At 37.8% G+C, this 27,152-nt stretch overlaps 1 protein-coding gene across 1 annotated transcript; it reads right to left on the reverse strand.

Annotated features, from left to right (window-relative positions):
- Positions 1 to 13,201: 13,201 nt before the first annotated feature.
- Positions 13,202 to 26,784, reverse strand: suclg1 (succinate-CoA ligase GDP/ADP-forming subunit alph). The gene is made up of 9 exons (XM_077523738.1): positions 26,661 to 26,784; positions 25,599 to 25,699; positions 23,187 to 23,303; positions 22,825 to 23,037; positions 22,480 to 22,537; positions 22,237 to 22,320; positions 20,218 to 20,369; positions 16,407 to 16,595; positions 13,202 to 13,580 (listed from the first exon to the last, which is right to left on the reverse strand). The coding sequence occupies exons 1-9, from the start codon at positions 26,692 to 26,694 to the stop codon at positions 13,554 to 13,556; spliced, it is 975 nt and encodes a 324-aa protein (XP_077379864.1). The 5' UTR covers positions 26,695 to 26,784; the 3' UTR covers positions 13,202 to 13,553.
- Between the last annotated feature and the right edge of the window lie 368 nt (positions 26,785 to 27,152).

The raw sequence follows: 27,152 nt of genomic DNA on the forward strand, positions 1-27,152 counted from the left end.
CTGGAAAGGCACCATCCGTTTGAGCCTTGTGCAGGGACCAAAAGCAGCGTGTTTCGCTGCGCCTGTCGCTACACGCGATGGCTTCTGTGCGTTGCCGTGTGCTGGAGGTTAAGCTAGCTGGGCTAGCCCTTTGTCTGGCAGCCGCGCCGATGGAGACCAGGAAGGAGCCAAGGAGCAGCGAAGAAGCGGGAGCCAAAGAGCAGCGGAGAAGAGGCGGAAGAGAGCGAGCAGCACGCAGGGAGTGTGCTTTTAAATTGGGAAGGCGGCGGCCTCCACACCAGGGGGGCCGGTTGAGACCACAGTGGAAAGTTACCAGCTGGGGGAGGTTTTTGGTTGACTAATCAGATTGAATCTGGATCCCATGTGTGTTAAGATTCTAAGGTCAGAATTCAACCAATGCAACACGTACAATTGAATACCTCAAATAAAATGTTACCTAGCTTACACTGTTAAAACGTGCATACACATGAAAGTTTAGTGGAGAATCTGCCACTGCAATGGAACATTTTCATGACATTTCATGGAGTCAACATTTCACAAATGGCAAACATAACATTTCATAATTCATTGTTCTGTTGCAAAATAAGAAAGTCAAGTTTCTAAGAAGGCTTTTACTGTTCTGATTTGTGTGTGTGTGCGCGTGCGCGTGTCAATCAGAGCGTTTGTGGGGGATGTTCTTGTCCTCTCCACCCCCCACAGTGGCATGTTCAGGCCACAGGAGCTCAATTCCTTTGGAACTGAGGTTGCAAAAAGTTACAACCGGCCGATAATCGTTACAACCGTAAAAGGATAAATGAAAATTTTAAATATTGGGGGAAAAAAAGTGTTGATTTCATCATAGTTACTATTTATGAGATTTGTACTGACCTGACACACATGGTGGCCCCAGGCCGCTGTTAATGTAGAACCCTGCATGCTCTATGTGATAAGCTTATTTTGTTCCTTCATCAGCAGCCTATTTGGGCAGCAAACTGGTTGGAGCTGATTTACTTAGGAAAACTGATGCTTCACTGAATAATGTCCATCCCTTGTTACCGTGGCTCAAAGAATTTTTGGTCCAAGACTAATTAACTCCTCAAAGGAGTCATCTTTTTTTTTTTTTCTTTTTTTTTAATCTATGCATTCCGAGTTGTACACTCACATTGTAGCCTACAAGTTACTTTTCTCAGAGTTTAGCCCATTTAATCACAACAACACTTGAAATAGTGAATTTCTTTGTAAATATTTTCGCATATGTGAGGCAGCATCTCACCTGACATAACGTCAAATTATGTCTTTCACAAAAGGGCATCTCGGGTACTAAAAGTGTAGGTCAAAGTGTATACTGGTACTGTAATTCTCTTTATACAGAACTTCTGTAACTTGTTCTTGCTTTATAAGCAATTGAATGACATGACCACACATGATTATCCCCTAAAAGGCAAAACAGAGACTTTTATTGTGAAAGTAGAGAACTGATAAATACGAACTAGTGTCTCACAAAATATTCTTACAAAGATAACACTGTAGCACTTGAATTTAAATTTATTTTGAATCACAACCTTGTTGGTTCAGGTTAACATGTTCATTTTTATGGTTGTTTGTAATGACTTTCAGAAATGTGTCAATTTCCAACTTTTTTTTTTTTTTTTTCGCTCATTACTCACGTCAAGCTAAACGGCTGAATTGAAGAGTTCGGATGAGTTTCATGGTGGTAGTAATAATCACTAATTAAGCCATGAGGGGGAAAACAACTTTGAACATTATCTGTTTTTTAACATGAAAGTCTGTGCAATCTGCCATTAGGAAATGCACAGATAAAGGCACTGGAACAGTCAGCAAGACTCCTTACAAAGTCTGCCAGTAACTCCCTTTGGGCACAAGCTATCTTGTAGCCAAACGACTGATTGGCCAATGCTGCTCAATGAAAGCAGAGCTTAATTTTGGATAACACTCATCTAATTGTATCCATAGAACATACAATATCCTTCATTTTACTATCTGCGTCTTCAGCTTTAGCTATACTGCTCTTCTTTTACCAGTGATGAAAGGCCAAGGTTCAGTGAATAAAAACGCCTTTAAGGGTCTATTAACCATGCTGCACCTTGTCCTGCGGATTCCACCATCTTGGTGAGCATACTAATCGGCAGTTTCATCCCCCTTGGCGAAGAACGGGCATGTGTTTTGGGATCAGAACAGTCTTTTTCATGTGTAAATTCCAGGCCCGGCAAGATCATCAGAAGACAAAAAGGTGAAAAATATGTCTGTATAACACACAAACCACTTCAAGTGAGATGATTTTTTTTCTTTTTCTTTTTTTTTTTAACCCAGTCAAAGTATTCTGCGCAGATGTTTGCTCATTCACAAGGCATGTTCATTTCTTTGCTACAAAGTCTACAGTGATAATGCTCATATTGTAAACCAGTGTCATACATGCCATTAACTCATTCACTGCCTTTGACGGAAAAAGACGTCAAATGATGCAATGCATTTTTGCTGGGCTGGCAGTGAATGTGTTAAATGCCTGTGCATACATCGAAGACGTTTGCTTTTTCTTCACCTCTTTTTATTTTAGTCCCATTGAGTGATGAGTCGTCCTCACTGCATGGTACAATATGGCTTAATCAACCATACTTCAGTAATAAAACATGTTTTAATGTAAACCGCAACCCTGACATTAGACTTTAAAATGAATCACTTTTCGTAGGTTAATGAAAGTGTTCAAGCGATTCACTGTGACGTCCGACCCCTGATGTGAGGAACAAAAAGTTAACTAATTTCACCATTTAAAAATAGAACATCTTGAAAGCTCAGTATAATGACTCAGTCTTTTGTCATAGCAATCATAAAAGCACAATCATCCTGCCTGCCCCTCTATTAGTGTGAAAGCACTACCATATGCGAGTGCAAATGAGTTATTTTAGTTTGCTTTTCTTTTCAAACCAAATCAAAAGTAAGTCTAGCAGCCATGTTCTGTTTCGACTTATTTCCTGTAAAGAGCTTAGCTGAACCTGACTAATCCCCCTCAATATGCTTCAGTGTCATGTTTGGGTTTATAGTTAGCAGCGTGAATTGATTTTGCCGGAATCTCTACTCACGCACATCACATAATCATTACAATCGCAGCTACAGTTCATTCAATCCTGGTTTTAACTGTAGAAATGACAGACGATAGAATTTTGAATCACTATTGCCACCTGTGGCCAAAAAATAAAACAGCACACAGCCTTCTTGACGTACACAATGTGCACATGACGTCATATCCGCAGACAGAGGGCGGGAAATTCAAACCCGAATCCAGTCTGAAAACTATTTACACTGTGAAAAGCTAAAGTCATAATCTACTAATTAGAAGATAAATCAGTCTTAAATGGTCATATAAAAAGGCTATGGTAAAGATGTATATAGTTTTTTTTTTTTAGAAAATTGCTACAAAGAGCAGCTTTAAAAATCTTGCATGTTTTCTTATTAATTATTATCCCATGGAAATGTATTTTATTTACTCTCTACAACCCTCTATTGGTGTCTTTATTTGAATACTTGATTTGACATTTCCAAATAATTTTGTCTTCCTTAAATTTATTGTTAAGTTGTTTTCATCAAACCGTATTTTAACCTTTCTTAAGTCTGAGGTCGTTCTCGACAAAATTTGCTGCATTTTCTCACCACAAACTGGATGTTTGTGTTATCCGCAAACAGTGCAAACTAGTTGGACACATTACATAGATCATTAATTAATACACAGAATAAACAATTCTGCCCCCATTACGGACCCCTGGATACAGAAGAGGATTAGGGCCAGTGGAGAGAAAAAACTGAAAAAAAATGAATAATAAATAAGGTTGGCAGGATTCTGACTTTATTCTCAGAATTCTGACTTAAAATTTATAATTCTCGCTTTAAAGTCAGAATTGTGAGAATAAAGTCAGAATCCTGACAACCAACCCCCAACCACCCCCTTCACTGGCCCTAACCCTCTTCTGTACCTGGGTGATACCATCATACCACATACAATCTCCAAGCAGTTTGTTATACTCACCTAGCTTCAGAAACTGCTGCCATTTTGTTATGTATGTATGTGCTTTTTTTTTTTCTCTTCCTGGGTTGTTTGACAGTCATTTACATCTTCAGATTTTTGTTAAAAAGAAAACCACAATTTAAAAGTAACAGCTTCAAACACTGAACTGCCTATTAAACATAACAGCAGCAGCCTTTTATTGCAATGCAATAAGCCGTACACCTACTGAGAGTCCTGATGTTATGTACATAATACATCTCATCTGTTATTGCAACTGGAAGCAATAGTCCCTGAACTGAGTTTTAAGGACAAGTTGCACTGAAACTGTGGATTTAAGTAAACGTGTCAAACACCTTCAAACAATATCATCCATCTCAAAGGTATCTGTTGGAACAGTGCGCGAGACAAATATTTGCGCCGGAGATAAAAGAAAAGAGCCAGGGGTTCAAGTCCCACACCTCGCTGAGCACTGCTGATTTCAAATTCATTTTCCTGGTGTATGAAAGCAGAATTTAGTGGGCACATAGATTATTCATCTGTAACCCTAGCACAACCACTTAAGCCCTGTATCTCAACAACACAGCAAATTGTAAAATGCTCTGGAAATACACAGCAAGGGCTGGAGATATTCATGAGGCAAACGCAACATCCAAAGACATCCACTTTACGCCGGAATATGGATTTTCCCTCTAGTTGCTATTGATAAGCATAGGGAGCCCTGTGAGACGCACTACTTTAAAACATTATAAAGTCAAGATACTCTGGAGCAAAAAATATTGTTGACAGCACAACTGATCTTTCTGTCTCTGCTTTCTCTGTAGAGACGGATTGGCAAGAAAATGAAGTTCATTCAATTTCATGTTTGATAAGCTCTTAAGTGAGTGTAAGAAATGGCCTTAGATTCTTAACCGATAGCTGGAAAACATCTTAAAAGCGATGATGAAGTGCTCAATGCTCCCTTGCTCCTCCGCCCCCACCATAGCATTTTCTCCCATCATGCAAATGTAGGAAACGATTTGAAATGAGTTACCATAGAGATGATTACCAGTTTCTGTTATGGAGAAAGAAAAAAAAGAACTTAGAATACACGCATGAAAGATACACCGAGCAAAGGAAAAAAACAGACTTGAAAGGGAATAACGTGTCATTTTATGGAGGTTATCTAAGGCTATATGGCTATCAAAAATAGCCTATACTTGATGTGAACTTCCAGTTAAATAATAATGGTTTTGTTTTGTGTCTTTACAACAAAAGCACAATGGAATAAATTAACTCTTTTACTGCCACACGTTATCAAAGAAAAACTTTGATACGACAGAGTCTTTGATCATTGGTGAAAAGAGATACAATGCTTCCATCTGCTGGCCATAGTTTAGAGTGTTTTAGATTCCACGACCCATTGACCAGGCATCGCTGCACTTAGACGTTGCACTGAGAAAAAAAACAAAAAAAAACAACAACAAAAAAACACTATTGACGTTATTTAACGTTTATGGCAATATATGTCGTGATTTTACTGATCGTTATTAAACGTTTTTGGCGGTCAAAGTGTTAAGTGCATGACACTTTTTTTTTTTCTTAATGTCATTTAACATGGACTGCTGTATTGCAATACTGTATTGCGTTTGTCAGATTACTCACACACTCCTTAAAGAACAAGTAAAATGGCTTTCCCTAATTAAATTGTATAAAAATCAATCAATGGATGTGTCATGTCATTGTTAAGATCCCTTAGAAAATAATCTGTTGACCCACTATTCCCCTCAGCTGTTCATAAAACAGTCAATTGTTTCGCTCCCCTAATGTTTTCTGCCAAAAAATGGCAGATGTTTTCAGGAAAAACAAACAAACAAACAACAAAACACTGCTGCTCAGTGCCAAAGCTGCAAACAAGGAATATTTTACAGGAGGATAAATATTGGATTTAGATTCACCAGGTAGACTAAAACATGTCTGTGGTGTTTGCCCAAAACTGTTGTGTGAGACTATGCAACCAGATTTTCATTTATCATTTGCAGTCTTTTTTTTTTAAAGGAGAGATATTATGCACTTTTCCTAATTTAGAACTGTTCCCAGGATAACAGTTGCCTTCAGTCTCAGTAAAAGTATTATTTTTTGCATAATGTCACTACACTACTTTGTTGATGCTTGTAGTTGCTGTGTGTCTTTGCTTGTGTAAAGCACATTGAGTTAGTTGCCTTGTGTATAAAATGTGCTATTGAAATAAAACTGAGTCGCCAACACAGACACTTTGGGAAACATCCAGTAAATAGCCTACCGCTAATCCTGCAGCTCTGCTTACTTTCGGCATTGACATAGTCGTGCTGCCGTTTCACTTGAAAATGGCGCATCTCAGCCCAGCATAGCTTCGAAGTCATGAGTGGAGAAATTGTGCGTTGCAGTGATATTATAGGTATTTATCAAAAGCTTTTGACTTTTTTACAGATTCTTGAAGTTTTTGGAAATGCTTGAATTTCAATGTTGTAAAGATTTGAAGGTTAGATTAAGTTATTTAAAGGGTGTTTAGTTTTGAGCCAATATATATCCCATATGGCTTGGTCGCTTGTAAAATAAACTCACACTTTTTGGTCAGTAATTTGTTGTTATGTTTGCACTCAGCCTCCAAAAAACTCTTGACATTTAACTTGGAAGATAAATATCAGAAAGGCTGCTGTTTTTTCTTTAAAAAAAATATTTGGCTAGGGTCTTTTATATTCACTTATCATTCTCACATAAATAAGATTTGCCTCTCCTCTATCCCAGCTGTCCTAACCTTTTAACCAGAAGCTTGCTCTGACTTTTTTAATGTTTGAAAAGTCAGATGCATTGGCTTGATCTTTTTAGAATAAAGGACGTATTATGCAATACTGACTTTTTTAATTGGTTACCGTATATCGAAATAAATGGTTCTCTGGAGTGTCGGGCCATCCATCAAGTTTGAAATATAATATCCAAGTACAGTGTACCATTTCTGAAAATGTGTCTGAACAAGTCATTCTATTTTTTGACAAAATTTGAGCAAAGCTACACAGACACACAAGACCCACCAGTGAAGTGAGTTTTACAAACTGGTTATTGCACAGATATAGTTCACCTGGAAGCTGGCTATTAGGAGAGTCCCTGTAGGGTTTCAACAGCAGTCCTTGCTGACCCCATTTTGTACCCTTCTGACCTGTGACCTTCAAATCACTGGAGATTCATCCTCAGCCGTTTCCAACTTGTTGTTGTAATAAGGAGCTGCTTCTACACTGGATTTTGCTCTTCCTATAAACTCGCCCCCTGCCACACCAACACTGGTATTAAATGGGATGAAAGGACAAAGACAAAATTGTGTTAAATCTCCGAGCAGTGGATGTCGAGTTTGATGGAAAGGCAGCAAAGAGGTGGAAATCTTTTGAAAAAAGAATGCTATAAAGGAAGCAGCAGGAAGAATGATGACTGAGAAAACACCACAGGAAGTCTTTATGTAGAAAATTGTGAAAAAGTTCTTTAGCTATAAGTTGCTCAAAAGTACGTGTTGAGGCCGTGTTGTGAAGAATTCTCTGACTGCAACTAATATGACAATCAAGAGCTTGAAGAAATCATCCTTCTTTGACATCATTTGCAAATAAAGGTTACTTACTTACTTTGCGTTAAATAGAAGTTATAATATCATAAGTGTGGTACTCAAAAAGGGTGTGGGTGAAATGGACACTGGCTAAAAGGATTCACTCCTCCAACTCGAAGCCAGCGTATAAACAAGACAAAGTTGAAAGGTTTTTCATCAGAATGTTTAATGGTTCCCTCGTGAGCTGGGATGTTTTGTTTATCTCTTAATTTGAAAAATTAATGTGCTGTATAATGCGCCCCGTGTTCTGCAGCATCTACAACAGCTGACAAACTAAAGAAAATTCAAACCACAAAATATACCTCCGCACATCAAAACTCATCTCTCGGTGGGATTAGGACGCACTGCTGACAATCCCAAAGGGGGGAATCCTGATGAGGAGTCGAGCAACAGCTGGCGGGATGTGATAACTGTGCATGGGAGCTGAACATTGAAGGTATTACTGCAAATAGAGATGCGTGTAAACACATCCCTTTACAGGGAAGAAAAATGCGCTGTCACCCCGTAGGATCAATATTGAAATAGGGGATATAATCTTGGATTACTACTGCTAAATTTACATGGCACAAGATATGAAAAGGAATTAAGATTGAAGAGCAAAAGTAGATAAAGGATAATACAGGGACCAAGAAACAGAATACATATTAGAGTTCATGGGTGTAGAAAAGGTTTATCAATCGTTTGCAAACAAAGAGTGACAGATTGAATTTTTTTAAATGAATTCCACTGTAGTTTTAGTTAGAGTTTACCATGGTGCATTGTAAATACAGACACGTATTGTATTTTTCCCGAAAAACACTTAATCCAACAAATGAAAAATCAATTTGATCAACGGTAAATGGACTGACAGTGTGGATGGTTGTTCATCTCTGTGTGCCCTGCGATTGGCTGGCAACCAGTCCAGGGTGTCCCCCACCTACTTCCCAGATAGCTGAGATAGGTGCCAGCACCCCCTTGTGAGGAATAAGCGGTCAAGAAAATGGATGGATGGATGGATGGATGGATGGACTGACTGCACTTTTCTCGTGTTTTATCTTCATCATACTTTTTACAAAAACATCTTCACTTATCTCAATCAAACTTGTCGGAGTGTAGCCTACACTGGCCCGTTGACGTAGCATATTAACCCACAGAAAGGTTTTCCTTTTATGTTTAAATAACTTACTGTAACCTGTAGGATTCTCAAAGTACCCTGGCCAGCAGCACAACTCAGGATGTTGTGTTCTCTTTGGTCTAATTTAGAATCCCATCCCTGTTGTGTTGTACTAGCTTCATCCTAGCTAGCTAGCGCTAAGCTAGTACACACATCCATATGCAACAATTTCCGGGTGTCCACACACAATAACGATAATTGGGGTGGGGGGATACATTTGTTCAACCTGGGATCCCCCAGTGGTATAAACTATTTTGTACATATTTAAAAGACTAAAAGAGCTATAAGGAAATCAATGATTTGTGAAACATCTGTTGTAGACATTACAAGGACTCAATCTGTTTGCTTGCAAATCTCCAATCTCATGAAAATTCCTCGCAAAACTGCCTCAGTACTTTTTCTCAAATGTGCCTTGTTAGAAAGCAGCGATGAAAAAAATATGCAAATGAATTTGTATTCACTGCAGATTTTACATAACTGTACTGCATCGTGCACATTTCTGCTCTATTCATTGTGAATGATGCTAATGAGTGGAGTCAACATATCCATTCCTTTGCTATCTTATCATCATACAGCGCACAAATACATGTTTCTGAAGAAGAAACCAATTCCACAGATGATTGAGAGCAAAAGGGAAGGGGCTCCACTCTTCGATGCCTATACATCGCCTTCTCTGTCCTCATTCTTGCCCTCAATTCCCAAAGCAATCTCAAGTCAGTGGTTCTATTAAAACAACACAGCCTCATGCAAATTGCTACTGTCAAGCCTCTTGGTTTTATTTCTTGTCCTGAAAACAGCTCGATGCTTTAATGGAGACCGCACCGTGCAAACTTTGCACCATCAGGTAGGATCAATGATATCTATAAAACAATCTGACAATAGTCGTTGGCCCGCATCCATGTAAAATGAGTATGAGGTGACGCTGAATGGGTGAACACTTAATTGAGAGTGGGTGCAAACAAAGCATGTAATTACAGCCAAGGGCAACAAATCTGAGCTTACCTATGCAGCTTTCCAGTCTACAACGTTTTGCTGCTGGAAATGAATTATCCTAATTGGCAGGTGGCAGCATGCGCTATTGTTTGCTATTGCAGCTAGCAACTGTTAATGATCCACCACGCACGCTAAGTTAGCTTCTACTCATCCATGAACCTGCAACTGAATTGAGGGTGGAAGAAAACAACACTCCTCTTCACCTTACATGTCTTGTCTGTTTTACTGTAAAAACCTTTTAGAGCACTATGACTCATGTACTGGTTGCCATTTTTATTTATTTATTTATTTTTTAATCTCAGTGATATCACATTCACTAGTTTCAATGTGCTGGGTGTTTGCATACATGCATGCATGCATGCTGGGTGGTCACAAAAAAAAAAAAATGACATATTGACACAAGTGTTCCCTCTCTATATCGTGGTTAACTTTTCACGGCCTCGCTGTTTCGCACATTCTTTTTAGTGCAATTGTGCATGCTTTTTTATTTACAGTAATGTACCTATTTAATAAAATTTATGAAGGTTTGAACATTGAGAATGTTTAAACAAGAGAGATGTGAGAAAATGTAAATGCCTCGATGAAAAAAAAAGTGTATAAACTGTGTGGTGACGGGGTTTACGACCTTAAAACATTTACAATAAATGTAAAAAGCTCACTACTTATTGCGGTTATTTTTTAGAACCTCATGTTTGTGTAACTAAATGGTAAAAAATATATCAATAAAAAGTCAAACTTCTTTGTGACAATTTGTTTAGTTTACAGTACCATGTTTTTAAACCACTAAGCAGTGACACGCTTTTGTAAAAGTGCAACGTGCCACAAAACATAACTTTTTTTTGTCTTCAATGATGGCGCATGCACCTGCTGCTCTCCTTTTGCATTTATGCTTTTCCGTTCTTGTGACGTTCTGACTGCTTTGCCCTGACCGCGCACGTCCACATCACACCGACAAAGCATGCAGAAACCGTGAAACGGGTCACGACTGCTTTTGGCTAGGAAATTGTGCTCTTTCGTCCATTCAATATTAAAAGATGTCAGTCGTTTTGGCAATTTTGCTAGCGCTGCCTTTTCGCAAGAAGACAGTGAGGATATGAGCTTTGTTTACATTTACTGAAACAACGATATACGAGATTCTTAACTGAAACCACTATTGGCCAATCACAGACCAGTTGTGACAAACGTGGGGTGGAGCTGATGTTGGGTCACATAAACTCAACCATGGCTCATTTTCTTTAAAAAGGAGGACAAACCACCATCATGCTTTGGGTTGCACAGGACGCAGGACACATCACTGAAAATTAGGACTGTCCTGCTAAATCAGGATGCCTGGTCACCCTAATGCACGCAAGAAAAGCATTCTATTCCTCTCAACATTAACAGCACCTGCCAGTTGTGGAGCTTTGTTAGCAAAAAGATTTGGGTAAGCAATGACTTAAAATAAATAAAGAAAAAATATGTCAATTCACAGTTTTCAGATCTAGGATCATTGAAAGTTCATTTAACGTAAATATGCTGCAACATTTTAACGTTTTGCGTTCGCTATTCAATCCTGCAAAGTTGTATTAAGCCATGTTTAAAGTAGTTCAACACCACCAAAGGTTAATATATGCTCTTTACAATACACAGTGGGGAGCGTTCCTCGCAGCCTGACAACTTAAAAGTGAGAACTTCTAAGCTTCTATACAAATACAGCAAGCCTGGAGCTCCACTGTCAGTCATTATGTTAATTTGCTGTGGCAGATTAAAAAGTAAGCAAAATAAATACATTGTAAACAGTTTCACACTGCATACGCAGACTAATCTGCCCCGGTGAATGTGATGAAAAATACTAAATAAGCTTAAGATTGTTTAATATAAGGCATTGTGTGCTACATTTCATTCTTTAGTTCATTTGAAGAGATTGTGCATGCGCAAAACAACAGTAACCTTATCTTACCTCTTCATTTTCTCCACTTTGTCGAACTTTATCCAGTGTACAGTAATGGTGATGTGTTTACCCTATAAGCTGGGTGTATGGATTTCTTTATTTTTCTTAATTAGAAGATAATCCACCCTATTTGCATTTCCATTTTAGTTACATGTTTCTTTCTCATTAGGATAGTAATGGATTAACAATGAAAAATGATTAACAGTGTGTGAACTACTTGGTATCAAACACATTTCCTTTACAAAAATGCATGAGTTAAAACTTAACCTTGGAAATAACATTATTTTTTCATGTTATAAAGAACTGCAGCAACGTGTATGTGTATTTAAAACATTGCAGAATCACTACAATGAAACAAAGAGATGGAAAGATAGCAGCAAAAAATAAAAATAAATGTCTGTTGCATTGTTGATGGAAAGGTACTGTTTTCCCTTCATCTCTATTCATAATGACGTCACCACCCACTCAACAAAATGCTTCCATGCTAGCTTGCATTAATATTATAGAACATAGTTGACATTTTCCCTGATCTGGAGGTGGTGTTTTGATTATGTTCTAGTTTGGGTGGCGGTGATATTTTGTTTTGATGTTGGTGTATTACGCTTCTGCAGTTGTGATTAAGCAGGTCAGTGGGGTCATTGTGTTATGGATGTATTATGCTTATGCGGTTACTATGTCCTGATAGTGTAACAATCTTATGACAGTGATAATGTGGTTAGTTATGTTCTTTGTGTACACCCCCACATCATTAATAACGCTGATAAGCTTGTCAAATATTATCTGGTTAGTTTAAAGTTAACCAAACTAATTCTAATCGAGTCCATTGTAAATGATCTCAATCAAAAACTTTTGTTAAATTCATTAAGGCCACTGTCAAACAAAACTGAGAACTCTTGTCTTTGTATTGGGTTTCAAAGGGTCCCTGATGAGACGAGTGAAGGTTGTGTCACACGAATACAGACAGGTGTTCCGCCCCATTAAGTTCTCACTAAAAATGGTCAATGTTTGCAGGCAAATATGTTAGCAAATCCTTAGCGACAACGGGGAATAGGGCAAAGAGTTTTGGTAAAGGACACTGCTTTTACGATATCAGCGGGATTTAACAAGAGCATGTTATGTCTCAGATAATAAAGACATTTCAGTCAAGCTTTTTTGGGTGGTTTACTCAGTAGGTCAACCCCATCTGGGTCGCTTCGCATTAGTCGATGAACGGTCAACATTTGTGAAATGTACGATAACAGGAAATTCTATACGTTTAACTTTTAGCCTTAACATGTACTGTATATAGAATAGCTAAAGTCCTAAGTCATTACCTTCCGACTTGTACTAAATGTGGAACTGGCATAAGAAAGCACAGGTTTTCATAATTATAACTTAGATGCACCATTTGTGTTATTCATGTTGCTTTTAAAAGGCAGAAACCAAGTTAAAAATAATAATAATAATTGGCAACAGAAGACTGCTTACGTAGCATTGACGTCTCTAACTCGGAGGAAAAAAACAGAAAACAGGGAACCAGCATGATGATGAGAAATATTTCTTATTCAGGTGGGCAGCCATTTACAAATGATGGGATACACTTCTTACAACAGGTGCAGTCAACCAAAAGTCACAATGGCAGTTTTCTCTCAGCTGTTAACATTATGTGGAGGAAGGTAAATAAAACCCCGCAAAGCTTTTACATAATAGCCTCTTAAAAACACTAGCAAGACACTATTTCTTTCTTTCATCATGTGCAAGTTCATGACAGAATTACAATATAAACACTGAATGTGTGCTCATGGTTGCCAAGATAAGGGTTGGAGAATGGGGGCATTTTGCACATCCAGAATCAGGTTGTTCATCTTGGAGGTCGCACGTCTTCTCAAACTGCTCACAGCATCTTCCTCTTCTCAAACTCCTAAAGACGAAAGAGAGAGAAAAGCAACAGGGAATCATCTGACACAGACAGAAGGGAATTATTTATTCGTGTTGATATCTCACATCTCTTTTTGAAAGGAGGAAACAGGCTGCGAGAGCAGAAGCGAGCCTGTTTATATTTTTCCCTAGAGTGGCCCGCACATGCCTGCAGGTTCAAGTTGCTGTTGTGAAAACTACTCGCGTTCTGTGATTGATTAGGACAGCTCGCACTGGCAATGTGAACCTACAGTTACTTTATTTACTAAAATCGGATCACATGACTATAAATGAGAAGCATTATGTTTAGCAGGTGTTTATTTAAATGTAAAGCTAATAGCTATTTACATATTCAATTTCAACAAAATATGTCCTTCCCTTGGAAACTTCTCTTCCATGTGGTGTGGGGCCGTAACTTGATGCAAATGCCATTTATCAGGTCGGCAGAACACACAAGGACTCGCTCACTGCATTGCCCATTCCAATGAGGCTTGGAGATATCTAAACGTATACTGCCACCCTGAGGAAGTACCAGGACAATGTTTTAAACCCCTTCAAAGCCTCTTGTTGTTCTGGGAATGGGTAAATGAATTAAGAAACCTTTTGGTGGGTCAACATGGGAGTTGTGCTTGATTGCAAACAGCTGCTTTAGCAAGGAGTCAGCGGGGTCCAGTCATTCGGGACGAAGCTTTTAAAGAAATAACGGTGAAAAGACATGAAAAAAAGGGAAACGAGAGAAAAAGGAGATGGTTGTGTTGCACACAGTAGCTTTGGTGTAAAACCAGTGTTTGTGAAAAGGGCTTTGACAGGAGATCGACACCTGACATGGAGTAAAAATGAGGGAATGGAGGATGCCACTCAAAAAGTAACGCCAGACAATGGCTTTTATTGAAACAGCAACGAGAGCAAGAAAACATGTCAGGAAAGAAGTGCAACACATTTAAAAAGCGAGCAACAGCAAGTGCTCGAGCCACCTGCGCCACAAAACTGTGACGGCAGACGCCGAGTGCATCAGAATACATTTCATGAAGCAAAATTGACTTGCGCAAGAGTACGAGTTTATTTTGTAAACAAAAGTTAAGAAGGTTGTAATTATTCTTGCATATTAATGAAGCCGTCAGATGAACAAGTTTTCTGATATCGCCTTCCTGCACCAGAGGAACTCTCATTCCAGCGGCTATCACAGTAAATATTGCATATTTGAATTAGTTTCAAACGATGTCATCCGCAAACAGCTTGGGAAATATGAAAGTGAAATGTATAAATTAGTGAATTTTGGACAAACATCTAAATTACTGCTACAGCTGCACAAATTAAAATCTCATCAGAGGCATGAAATCCTTTAATCAGTTGTTGATTGAAGTCATGGATATATATTTTTTTCCTTTCAATGAAAGTAGAGTGTACAATACATTACAAAATGATGTTAAACAAACCCATAACTTGAAGCAACGCTTTTCTTACATGGTTTACTTTTTATATGCTTGTCTAAAATTTTCTTTCTAATCTCCTGAGGCAACTTGCTCCTTCGCTTTCTGTCATCCATGTTCAGTGTGGTAGACACCATGTCACCAAAAAGCAAAGTGATCATTTATCACCCTTTAAATGGGCAGACTGACTGAGTATGAGTTCAAAGACACCTGGGATGGAAATTAAAGGATAAACCTGAGTTAAACATGTCCCGACGGTCAAATTATTTTCAATCTTTTATCGAGGTACAATCATTTTTGTTCAGGCCTGTTACACTGTTGTTGTTGTTTTTTTTTTATCTATATCTAATTCTGTTGGAAAATTCAAAAGTAATGGCAGATTGTTTTTTTTTTGTTTTTTTTTAATCGATTGTTACTTTTGTAAGTTTAATGATTTCAGTGACCATTGTGTTTTTCTTTCATGAACAAAGGGCTTACCAACAATTTTGTCAACGTGTACTGTATACACATAGTGCTGTGCATTTGTGTTCAATATAATGATATTTGTATATGGATGCCTGCAAATTAGATGCCACATTTTACTGACAATCCTGCATTACAAAGCACCCATTTTTAGTCTGCTAATATAATGCAAGTATGCCTTAATCTACATTTGCATCGATATTATCTTGATTACGAGATATGTTGAAGGAAAATGGTTTCCCCGCAACCTGAAAGCGGTCCACAATGGTCCCACACGAGGTATAGCAGCCCCTTGCATTTCTTAATCACTTCCATTATAGCAGTCGATGAGAATAATAGAGATGTATGAACACCGTGGGTGGTGGTGGGTGGCAAAATGTGCAACCACACTGCACGTTTTTCACAATTACACTCAATGATTATGAATTAAACTTACCAAAAAAAAGTGCTTGTAAATCAATATCTACATGCGGAAGAGCCAGCAGTGATAATGAAAGTAGAAGATGACAAATGAGTGCAATACATGCATCCCACTTTTTATATATCAATTTAACAACGCTTCTCTTGAGATGTGCAGAAATAAAGACACAGCAGCCTTAACTCACCCACTGTCAAACGTGCATATATTAAACGCTAACCTTCTTTATGGTATATTAAAAGTTCCAGCTCATACTTTCTACTACTACACAATATAGCCTTGGTTCCAAGAAAACGTATGAAGGAGCATTTTGTATCATTTTGCTTTCATCTCATTATGCTCAACACCTTAAATTGCCTACATCCCCAGTTGAAAAGAGGATGTACATAATTCTACCCCTGAAATAAAATTTTCAATTCCCCTTTCATGCAAATTGGAGATTTACCAGCGTGTGTACATTGCAGGATTTAATTGCTCATGTACGCGAAGACGATGGTTTGCAATTCAGGTAAAGACCCACCTTGAACATAGTGCTACCCAGCTGGGCAGGCGACATGCTGACTACAACTCCAGCTGACTGCAGGGCTGCAATTTTCTCTTTGGCGCCTCCTTTTCCACCGGCAATGATAGCGCCGGCGTGACCCATCCTTCGCCCGGGAGGAGCAGTTAGCCCGGCGATGAAGGACACCACAGGCTTGGCGTTCGCACCCTGGACACATCGGCAAAGTGAGAAATAAGGAAAATAAAAGGTGAAAAGAGCCACTAGAAGGATAAGCATCTAATTTCCACGTGTGAGGACTTCAGCAAAGCATCCTAATGGTGCAGTCATAGGCAGGACAGAAAGAAATATAGGAGAGGAGGTGTGCATAAATCAGGGCAATTTGTTTTGTGCACCTGCATTTTATTCATTCATTACAAATTAAACAACCCATGTCCTCCTATTACAGAGCCCCGATGATAAGAGTCTTATCTAAGCAGCCGTCTCTGTCTCAGCCCGCGTTATTAAAACAAAGGGTCAATCAAGCAGTTTAATTGCATGGGTTGGTGGATGACCAGATAGGGGCCAAGGCGCCTGCCATCTCAAATCATCTCATTTCTGAGATGGTAATTAGTCATGCAGCCACTGATTAGCTCAGCGCCTGTCTGTCTATACCGCTTGCTCCTTGATGGATGTTGCGCTCAACAGTTTAGATCATTTCCAAGGTGAGGAGCGTTAATATTTCATTCGTTGCAATAACATCTTGAGCTGGAAAGAGGGAATGTGTGTGAGAGTACTAATATAGCGGTTCAAATCATACTTAAAACATATACATGCACAGCATATAAATACAGTGCAAAGATACACTGTAACCTCTAAAGTTGAACGCCCTCAACATCAAATTGTAAATTTGATTCATCTTCTTAAAAAGACAATGCAATGCAAATCAAGTGTTCTGACATGATTTTATTAAATGTGCCAACCCAGACAACAATACGTTTGGTCCTACAGTACCAACATTACATTTAGGGCTGCTCGATTTATGGGAGGGGAAAAAAAAAAAAAAAAAAAAAATCACGATTATTTTGGCAATAATTGAAATTATTATTTTTTTTGGTACAAAACAAGAAGCATTTGAACATTTAAAAATATTGAGAACAATTAAAAAAATAGAAACACTATAATTATGTAAGTTCTTTTTGGACCAAATAACTTTAATAATAATATTTATCTATTTATTAATGTCAGCAAACAGTTGTAGTAAGATGATCATTTATTTTTTGGTACAAAACAAGTACGTAAATGTTGACAGCTATGTATATAATGCGCATATATATATATATATATATATATATATATATATATATATATATATATATATATATATATATATATATATATATATATATATATATATATATAAAACGTTCTAAAATTCTTTGAAACACTACAACTTTGCAAGTTCCTTTTGGATTAAATTAAATTTATTAAATTAGTTATTTTTAAATGTAAAAAAAAAAAAAAAGATGCAAATGTATAAATTAAAAAAAAAATTAGTATTAATCTTTTTTTTTTAGGATTATGCTGATTTTGTAATTGTGGAGCGTAATAATTGAAAATCATTATAATTGACTTTCGATTAATTGCACACAATGCACAGCCGTAATTACAATTACTTTTTGGATCTTTCTATTGAAGTAAGCAGTTCAGTGGGAGTGCTGCTTTATTCAATAAACAAGTTTTAAAAAAAAAAAAAAAAAAAAAAAAAAAAAAAAAAAAAAAAAAAAAAGTGCCGCTTATAGCACAAATATGCCCTGATGAAATACTGAGATGGATGCATCCACATGGGAAGCCTGGCATTTATCTAGTTCAGTCTCTGCGCGGCTCACATTACTATGCGGTGTTGTTTCCCCAAAATTACAAAAGGGTTTATGTAAGCTTGAGGGAGACAAGCTGGGCTAAAAGTCATGAAGCTGAAATGGGATGAAAGAAATATCACTAAACCTTCATGGAAGCTTGGGCGAAAGATACTCAAGCAAATTATCATACGCTTATCCTGTGTAAGACCTTATTTCTGAATTCAGGAATCCAGTAAAACCCCAGCAAGGCTTGGCAGACCTTTGATACAAGTGACTTTTAATACGATATTATGTTGGCAAGCACGGCAGAAATTGATACTCAGTGAACCTTGAAATATGCCCTGCATTATAAAATTTGACAACAGAACCAAGAGGGAGGTACAAGGTTGTTTGTTTTCTTGGATTTTACACAATTACGGGTATTGACAGATAAACCATCTCCAGCAATTCAAATCAATGAATAATGACGCTTTGTTCCGCCCAAGGTGACACAAAACTGAGCCATTAACACTGATAATTTGGCAGATAATGTAGTCTGCATTCTGTGGTGCTCGTGTAGAATGCAGAAAACAAATAATAAATAAATACTCTAAATCCTCAGAACATGAAAAATGTGGCCTTGTTACAACTATTTTTTTTTTCAAATTCTCATTAAGGCATTCTATACTAAATGTAGTGGGTTTTTTTGTTTTGTTTTTTAAGACTTTTCGATATCCTGTGTGCCACAATGAATTACCTAATGCCTCTTAATTGGTCATAAAACGTATGCAATAATTTACAGTATGACATAATATCTATAATATTCATTTGGGCTTATAATTTGTTTTGACAGTAGAACAATTACTGGTACATGCTCTCCCCTTGATGGCAGAATTGTCAATCTTGTGTCTGTCACCATTCATACAATCAGCCTAATACCTTAACTAAACAGGTCCAGATTTCACACACACAAAGTACACATGTGAGTAAACTGAGACATGATGATCATTATAAATAATTTTTGTAACATTAAAAATCTACGCCTAGTAACTGATCAATGTACAATTGAAAAGACAAGGTCTCTCACTACATTAAGTTTAGTGGGAATGATGTAACCTCTATATAAATGAATGTGTTTAATGGTGAATGTTGAAACCTGAAAAACTAAAAAGGCTAGACTTAATCCATGTTATTAATTATTTGCAATAAAATCACTGACTCTTGTCTGCACTTTTTGTTATAGTCACTTTAAAATGACTCGAAGAGTAATTAACACATTTTAATTTGATGTAAAGATCCAGTTGCAAAATACCAAACATCAAAGTTTTAAATTGGAGCTTTGTAGGCTACTGTTCCTGATTATTAAGTGCAACACTTTTTCTGTTATGTTCTACACATTCGGATTTCAGTGAAGGTTTATGCTACCTATTCTTGCTTGCTTCATTTGAACTGCGCCTCACTGTCAACACTTTGGGTGACGGGCTGTGTTGGTTGCTGTTTGTACTTATTTGTGGAAAGAGAGCGAGAGAGACAGAGAGGGAGGTTATTCTCCTGAGACGCTCGCAGGAGATTTGCATGCATTAGAGTTACTGAGGGTAAATCAAATCAATTTCTCAGCTTCAGTGCACCATAAACACACAAAGAAATACAGAAACAAAACACACACATGCTACAACAAGTAGCAAAAGTGCAAGTCTTGCCTGGATTTAAAAATGGCAATTACAGTTTCTTGCTGCAAAGCGAATTGTCTCGCTGCTCTATATTGTCACAAAAGACGTGTTGCTCACCAACACGGTACATTTGAGAAACATGTCCCGTGAGTAGAACACAAACATCCATCTGCCATTCTTCATCTTGACCATGTTAATGGCACAGATGTTGCAGACAAAATGTGATCAAGAATGCTATCAGAGATCACATTATTTGAAGAAAGGGGATACCTTATATTGAGACACTAGAAGTACTGTCACAAAAGGGTAGGAAAGCGAGCAAGTAAATAAGTTGGTGTCCCTTACGGAGTTGTGTTGTTTAAGATAGTCTGCTGCATTCTCCTCTGCATTGCCTCCAATCTCCCCAATCAGGATTATGCCCTCCGTCTTGGGATCCTGCAGGAACACCTCCAGGCAATCTATGAAGTTCGTACCGTTGAACGGATCCCCGCCAATACCTTTGTAGGAGACAAAGCAAATGTGTGTTGTGTACCCATGGATCTCTCAGGAGCATCGGCGTGAATATTTGAGGACCACATGGCAGCACAGCCTTTAGAACGGAATGCAAAGCAGGCGAAACGAACTTTAAGCCTGATACGGTCTGATCATCACAGCAGCAGAGGCCTCTTTCATGGGTCCTCATTGGGGATTTGTGAAAACAATTCAGCGCAGCCGGAATTGCTTCTGGTGAGCAAACGAAATATTAATAGATGGATTTACTTTGAGCATGATTTTTTGTGTATTCTACATCTCAAGTGTATTTCTTTATTCTGTCTCATCAGGCAGTGTGCTGACTCCTACGTTAAACCACTTCCCAAGTATTGAGACCTCCTTACCTTTTGCACACTACAGTACTTTTCATTCACATTCAATTTGGACAGAAGATGACTAACCCTAAAATGTTCCTATTCGATTCCCTATCATTAGAGTATTGTGCGATTTAATGGCTTTAGAGTCTGGTTTCTGTCTATAAGATGATGTTTATTTTGACAACTAGCATCTTACGAGTCCTTTAAGATAACACCAAGAGAATGATCTGCCCCTTTCAGAGATAAATGCTAAAAGTTAAAAGCTTGGACTTGGGTGTTAATTAAGCAATACAGCATTAATCTGAAATTGGGGGCAACAAAAAAGAAAGTTGAACTTTGATCTACAAAAGGATCAGAAAAGAGAAATCCTGAAGCTATGGGAGCTGTATTCCTCATAACAGCTAGCTAGTAGATTGGTTGCAAAAAAAAAAAAAAAACATTCAACTGTAGGATTTCAGTAGATCAATCAGATTTATTAGTCTATTTTTTTTGTTCGTGTCAAATCTGTTTAAAAAAAAAAAAAAAAAAGATCATGCCAGGACATGGTTAAGTCCAAGATAGAAATGGAGACATTTAGGAAAAGTTAACTTTTTTTCCCCTCTCAGAAAGGACTTTTCTTTAGCGATACAGAATATTTGTTCCACTATACTTTATCTTTAATGTTTCCTATCACCTCCAAAAATATTGCCACAAACATTAAGAGCCACTGGGCGCTTTCTAAAAGTATTTCCACAGCAAGATTACACTTCCAGAAGCCCAATCTTCACAGGCAAACATCAACAAAGTTATGTGTATCATTAAAAAAAATAATAATAAAAAATACCCACCAATTTTAAGAAGCAGAAAAAGTTATGAATAATAATCAAAGAGAAGCACATTAACAGCAAATCAGATGACAGTGATATTAAATATTGTACCAACGGTAATTTTGCTGCAGCCCCGCAGGTCAGAGTCAGACTTTAAAGAGTCTGTCGCAGTACCACCAATAAAGCACTTTAATAAACTCTACAGCGTGAAACTCCATTGCAGCAGCGGCCTTTATGAAGTCAGACTGGAGGACACGCTATAATTAAAATGTCAAAATCATAATGAACCCAAGTTGTTTTTGTGTTATTTTGGTGTCAGACTTGACCTCCGTTACTGGTTAGGAGATAAATTGGCCATGAGGTTTTGTTTGCATAAAATAACACATTTTCTTAATAGTAAATAATAGCTGTCAAGGAGTGACCGTGCTTGCCATTATGGGCAATTGATACTGACACACTCAATCGATCAAGATAATATTCAGAGAGCACACAGTATGAACTATCTCACCAACGTGACAATATGGAATGCTTCATGATGGGCTAAATAATTAATTTCTTAGCACAATGGAGCGATTTGGCAAAACACATCAGCATATTTCATTCAAGTGTGAACAGTAGAGCACCAAAACAGTATTTTGTTGCATAAATGATGGCACTGTGAATGTGTGTTTAATGTTAATGCAGCATGGAAAACATCACTGTGATCTTACCAATGCAGAGGGACTGGCCAAGGCCAACTTGTGTAGTTTGGTGCACAGCCTCATATGTCAGAGTTCCTGATCTAGACACAATACCTGATAAGACAGAGATATTTATAGTTATTATGTTGCTTTTAGAAAATATCTCAAACAAAGACAGCAATTTGGTAATGATAAACAATTACTAGGTAGCGGATGTCTGCAAATGAAGCAAACAGTATCAATTATACATAAATACAATTGTGGAACACTTACCAATCCTTCCTTTTTTGTGAATGTGGCCAGGCATGATCCCAATCTTGCACTCCCCAGGCTAAAAACGAACAGTTTAAATCAGAACAAAAGACAACAAACAGTTTAAGTTCATCCTTTTGTAGCGTCAAAGCGACTCCCTGATGCAGCTTAATTCATGAAACATTTGGCAAAACATCCAATTAGCTAGTCTCTGCTGAGTTTGCACTGCATAAATCCATGTAAATAATCTCCAAACTATTACTTACAATCCTTTATATGTATTTATTTTGAAGACTTTGAGCATGTGTGCATTCAAGCTTTGAACAGTAACATATAATATCCAATTGTTTATGTTCTTGTGCTTACATTAATAACTCCTGGGCAGTTAGGACCAATGAGACGAGTGGCATTCTGGCGCAGGAGTCTATGTTTCACTTTCACCATGTCCTGCTGGGGGATGCCCTCAGTGATGCACACCACCAGAGGAATCTCAGCATCAATGGCCTCAATGATGGCAGCAGCAGCAAATGGAGGGGGCACATATATCACAGTGGCATCAGCTCCTGTGCCTTCCTTTGCCTAAGGTAAAAATTACAGGCATTGGAGGTGGATTAAAAATGGCAACCGTGAAATTGTTAAACACTGCCATCTAATGTCTATTTAGAAAAATTAGTCCACACGTTTTACTTTTGAAAGTTGCAATTAGTGCTGAACAAATGCACACTGACCTCTTTGACTGAGTTGAAGACGGGAAGCTCAAGATGATTTTTGCCTCCCTTGCCAGGAGACACACCTCCGACGAGCTGCGATCCATAATCGAGAGACTGTTGACTGTGAAACGTCCCCTAGGTGGAAAGAGAAGTCGGTGTGTGAATGAGTGTGAGATGAGGATAGTTCACTGCTGCAGTGTTTCACTCAGAGGAATCATTCACAAGAGACAAAATGTGTCATCCAGCATCATCTCGCATCTTTCACCAGGGTGATACAAAAGAGAATCAATGTGCTTCTATGGATGAAGATGCTGGTACAAATGCTCAATAAGAAGGAAATGAGAAAAATAAAGCAAAAAAATAATTTAGTCATTTTGAGGAAGCATGACATGTATAAAACACTTAAAATAATTCATATTCTGTTACTGTAAATTAACGCTGGGTTTTATAGCCTTTAAAAAAATGATTCCCCAACCAACAAAATCAAATATTCCAATTTCAATCCATTTTCTTTTGGAAAAAAAAAAAAAAAAAAAAAAGAGCCTTTTTCAACACGTTGATAACACAACTGCTCTTGTACTGTAAATATGGGCCTCATGTCTTTGGCAATGCTCAGCACAAGTGATTGCTGTCCACCGTGTGCTCCGTTTCTTATCCTCCGGAAAACATTTTGAACATGATTCCGCTCATGTTGTCTGTTTCTTCTCTTTCTGCTGGTATTCAAACTGTCTCATATTCTTCGGGGCAAAATGCAAGCATTTAAGGGCAGTCTGAAGGTCTGAGTAGCACTGATTTAAGAAAAAGATGGTTGCAGACCACCTCTATGGCCTGATGTAAACATCTTTAATAATCCTATAATTAACGTAATTATATGATACAGGAAAGCTGTATAATTTTGCCAATTTGGCTTAGCAATAATTCCGTTATCATGATTGAAAAGTAATTAAATTACATGTTAATGCAAAAAGTCAAGCATGGTATTAACATTACTTAGACGCCGTTACGACTGTCACTGGTTAGCGAACATACGTTTACAACTGTTTATTTGAATACAAACTATAGAATACTAACAGTATGAGGAGCAGTTTTTTTTGTACTACTCAAAAGGGGATGAATTGTGACAGGATGTCTAATTTTGGTAATCTGAATATGAGGCATATAATATTGTGAAAATAAACATGAGAAAACTGCCCAAAGCCTATTGAGATTTTTTTTCCCTTCTTGCCATTGCGAATTAGTTCATCAAAGCAGACGGAAGTCATTTTCAGCTCAACAAATCCCATCAGTTATTCGTCTGTTAATTATCACTGAGAATGCTGAGACAATGTAATGTGGGAAAGGGTCATCCTGCAGAACAGGATAAATGAATGATTTTTGCGTACATATTACAACAGACTTATTAAGAGGAATTACAAGCTATGAATCAGCACTACCATTCAAATGTAATATACCCCTCCTATCTGGTAGCTATGCTGTCCCCCCCCATCCCCACTATTATTGTAAATGGGACAATAAATTTGAAGAATGGCTTGCTTATCAAGCTAGAACACAAAATGTATTCTCAGTACCCCTGACTTCATTTCTCACCCTTTTCTAATTACCTGAAGTGTTCACTAAAACCATTTTATTATGTTGAGGGAAAAATGGTAGATTAAAAATGACATGTGGCCAAGCACAAACGAGGATAGATAAAAATCAGCAAAGATTCATATTTCTGGATTGTCAAACACATTTGTCAAGTTTTGTTATTCTCTTTGAGCACATGTGTTCAGAGTGCATCAAGTGAGTTGGGTCCAAGTGCTTCTTAATGATTGAAACAAGGACTTGCACTCAACTGTGGCCTTCAGCTTTCTAGTTAATGCGTGTTAGTGGGGGAAAATAGAGAAAAATTGTGCAGTGTTCTCTAATGCAAGACCAGAAGATCAAGACAACCAACTTTCCATAAAGCTAATTTCCAATTTAACTTCAAAAGTGTAACTCGTTGAATGCTAGTTGGTGTTAAACTGTTTTAATTTTCACCCAGTCATCATCTGAAGCGCTTATCCTGATGAGGGTCGCATGTGTGCTGGGGCCTATCCCAGCGGTCTTCGGGCAATGGGCGGGGTACACCTTGAACTGGTTGCAAGCCAATCGCAGGGCACACACATGAAATTATTCTGACATGTAATGGAGAGGGAACTGAATTTTATATGTACTTCTGGAATATGTGTGTGTCTATTAGCAGGCAACAAGAGGTAAGCAATGGGCTCTTTGCACATAATCTCCCGCATTGCTGAAATACAGGTCAGTATTTACCGATTTCTACATGTAGTGTTTACAGGACTTGCCCAAACTAACCATTACAGATGTACATTTTTTTTTTTAATCTCTCGTTTGTGGATGATGACTGGTGCAAACGCTGTTTGGATGGGAAAGTTTCGGAAAACAAACCTGCTTTCCTGTGAAACCTTGACAGATGACCTTAGTGTTCTTGGTGATGTAGAGGTTCTGTCTTGTTCCTGTGTAACAGTGCCTGACGCCACTTTGCTGCACTGAACCAAGACAAAGGAAAACCCACATTGCAATACATCATTTGCAATTTACAACAACTTCACACATTTTTTCAAAGACAAACGAAGCACACTGTATTAAGAAGTGCTACTAATTTAGGTTGAATAAGGACAGCATGCAATACAACTGACTGAACTGGACCGGCTGGTTTAAAGAAAGTTAAACCAATGTCTGCATATAGTGTAAAAAGAATGTGTGAGCATGTTGTACGTGGATATTGGAGCGATGCAAGTTAAGGAAAGCATCCTTAAATTGAAACGTGTGCAAACAGAGCTTTAAATGTTTGTTTGTTTTTTTTGTTTTTTTTTACTCAGCAGTGAAAATAGTCCAATCTTAGGTGATTAGGGTCGGGATTGTAATTACACTCAACACTGAACTTTGGTCTATTGTATCTCAGATACACAACTCGTCACTGTAAATGTGCAAAGTTCAGTTGTAAACTCGAAAAGGTGATGAGAAGGCGAATACAGCTAATGTCATGAATTCTAAAAGCAGGCTGCCAATACTAACTGTCTGACTGGGGGGTGTGTGTGGGGGGGGGAGAAACAATTGCATTCGCTCCAAGCACAAATGTGCTACATAAATATATAAAATAAAAGCAGTTCAATGTATATAGTGTGTATAAAAGGCAATGCTAGGTCATAGTCGAAAAATCGCCCTGACCTTAGAATTCATAGCTGCTGTCAAGAGGTTGAAGTTAAAGTTCTGGCAGGGCGTTAGCATAAACAAGCTAGTTAGCATAGACTACCTTTACACTCAATTCAAGACGCTAAGGTTGCTAACTTGCCAGCTAGCATGCTAACTGTCAAACAACTCTCTGTGCCACTGATAGCAAAAGAAAAAGAAATGAGCAAACTAAAATAGTTTATACACAACACTCAAAAAAACAGTTGTGTAATAATGAAACAGTAATTGGATGAATGTATTATAATGAATACTTACAAAGCAGCCTGGCAAATAACCTGCAGTGTGACATATTCGGTCATTCACCAATGACACTGGAGGCTCGGGACCTTAAACACGGATATTAGCTGCCCATAAACATCCCTGTTTCAAAATATAACAATTTGATTGACATAAACAAATACTTTTATTATTGTATGTATATAGATATTGTATAGGCATATATATTTAGGCTTTATGACATTTTTTTCGGACTCTTCATAAACTAAGACGGCATCACATGTAATGAGTAATATTTTCAGGCATAGAATTGGCTTCTTCATATAGCTGGTGCAATATGGGTGTTGTAGTTAAGAGACACGCGACAGTTCTCAAAATCAAACACTGGAGGGCGCAAACGGAAAGCGAATAGGGCTCGGCATCTTGTCACACCAGCGTAGACGCTCGTGTTTGGTGAAGACATGTCGAGGTGGATAAAATGAGGACATGGATGGATGCATAAGTAAACAATAAATTGAATGTTTCATTAAT

Source organism: Festucalex cinctus, chromosome 6, assembly GCF_051991245.1.
Source record: "Festucalex cinctus isolate MCC-2025b chromosome 6, RoL_Fcin_1.0, whole genome shotgun sequence".
In the NCBI taxonomy this organism is placed as follows: Eukaryota; Metazoa; Chordata; class Actinopteri; order Syngnathiformes; family Syngnathidae; genus Festucalex; species Festucalex cinctus.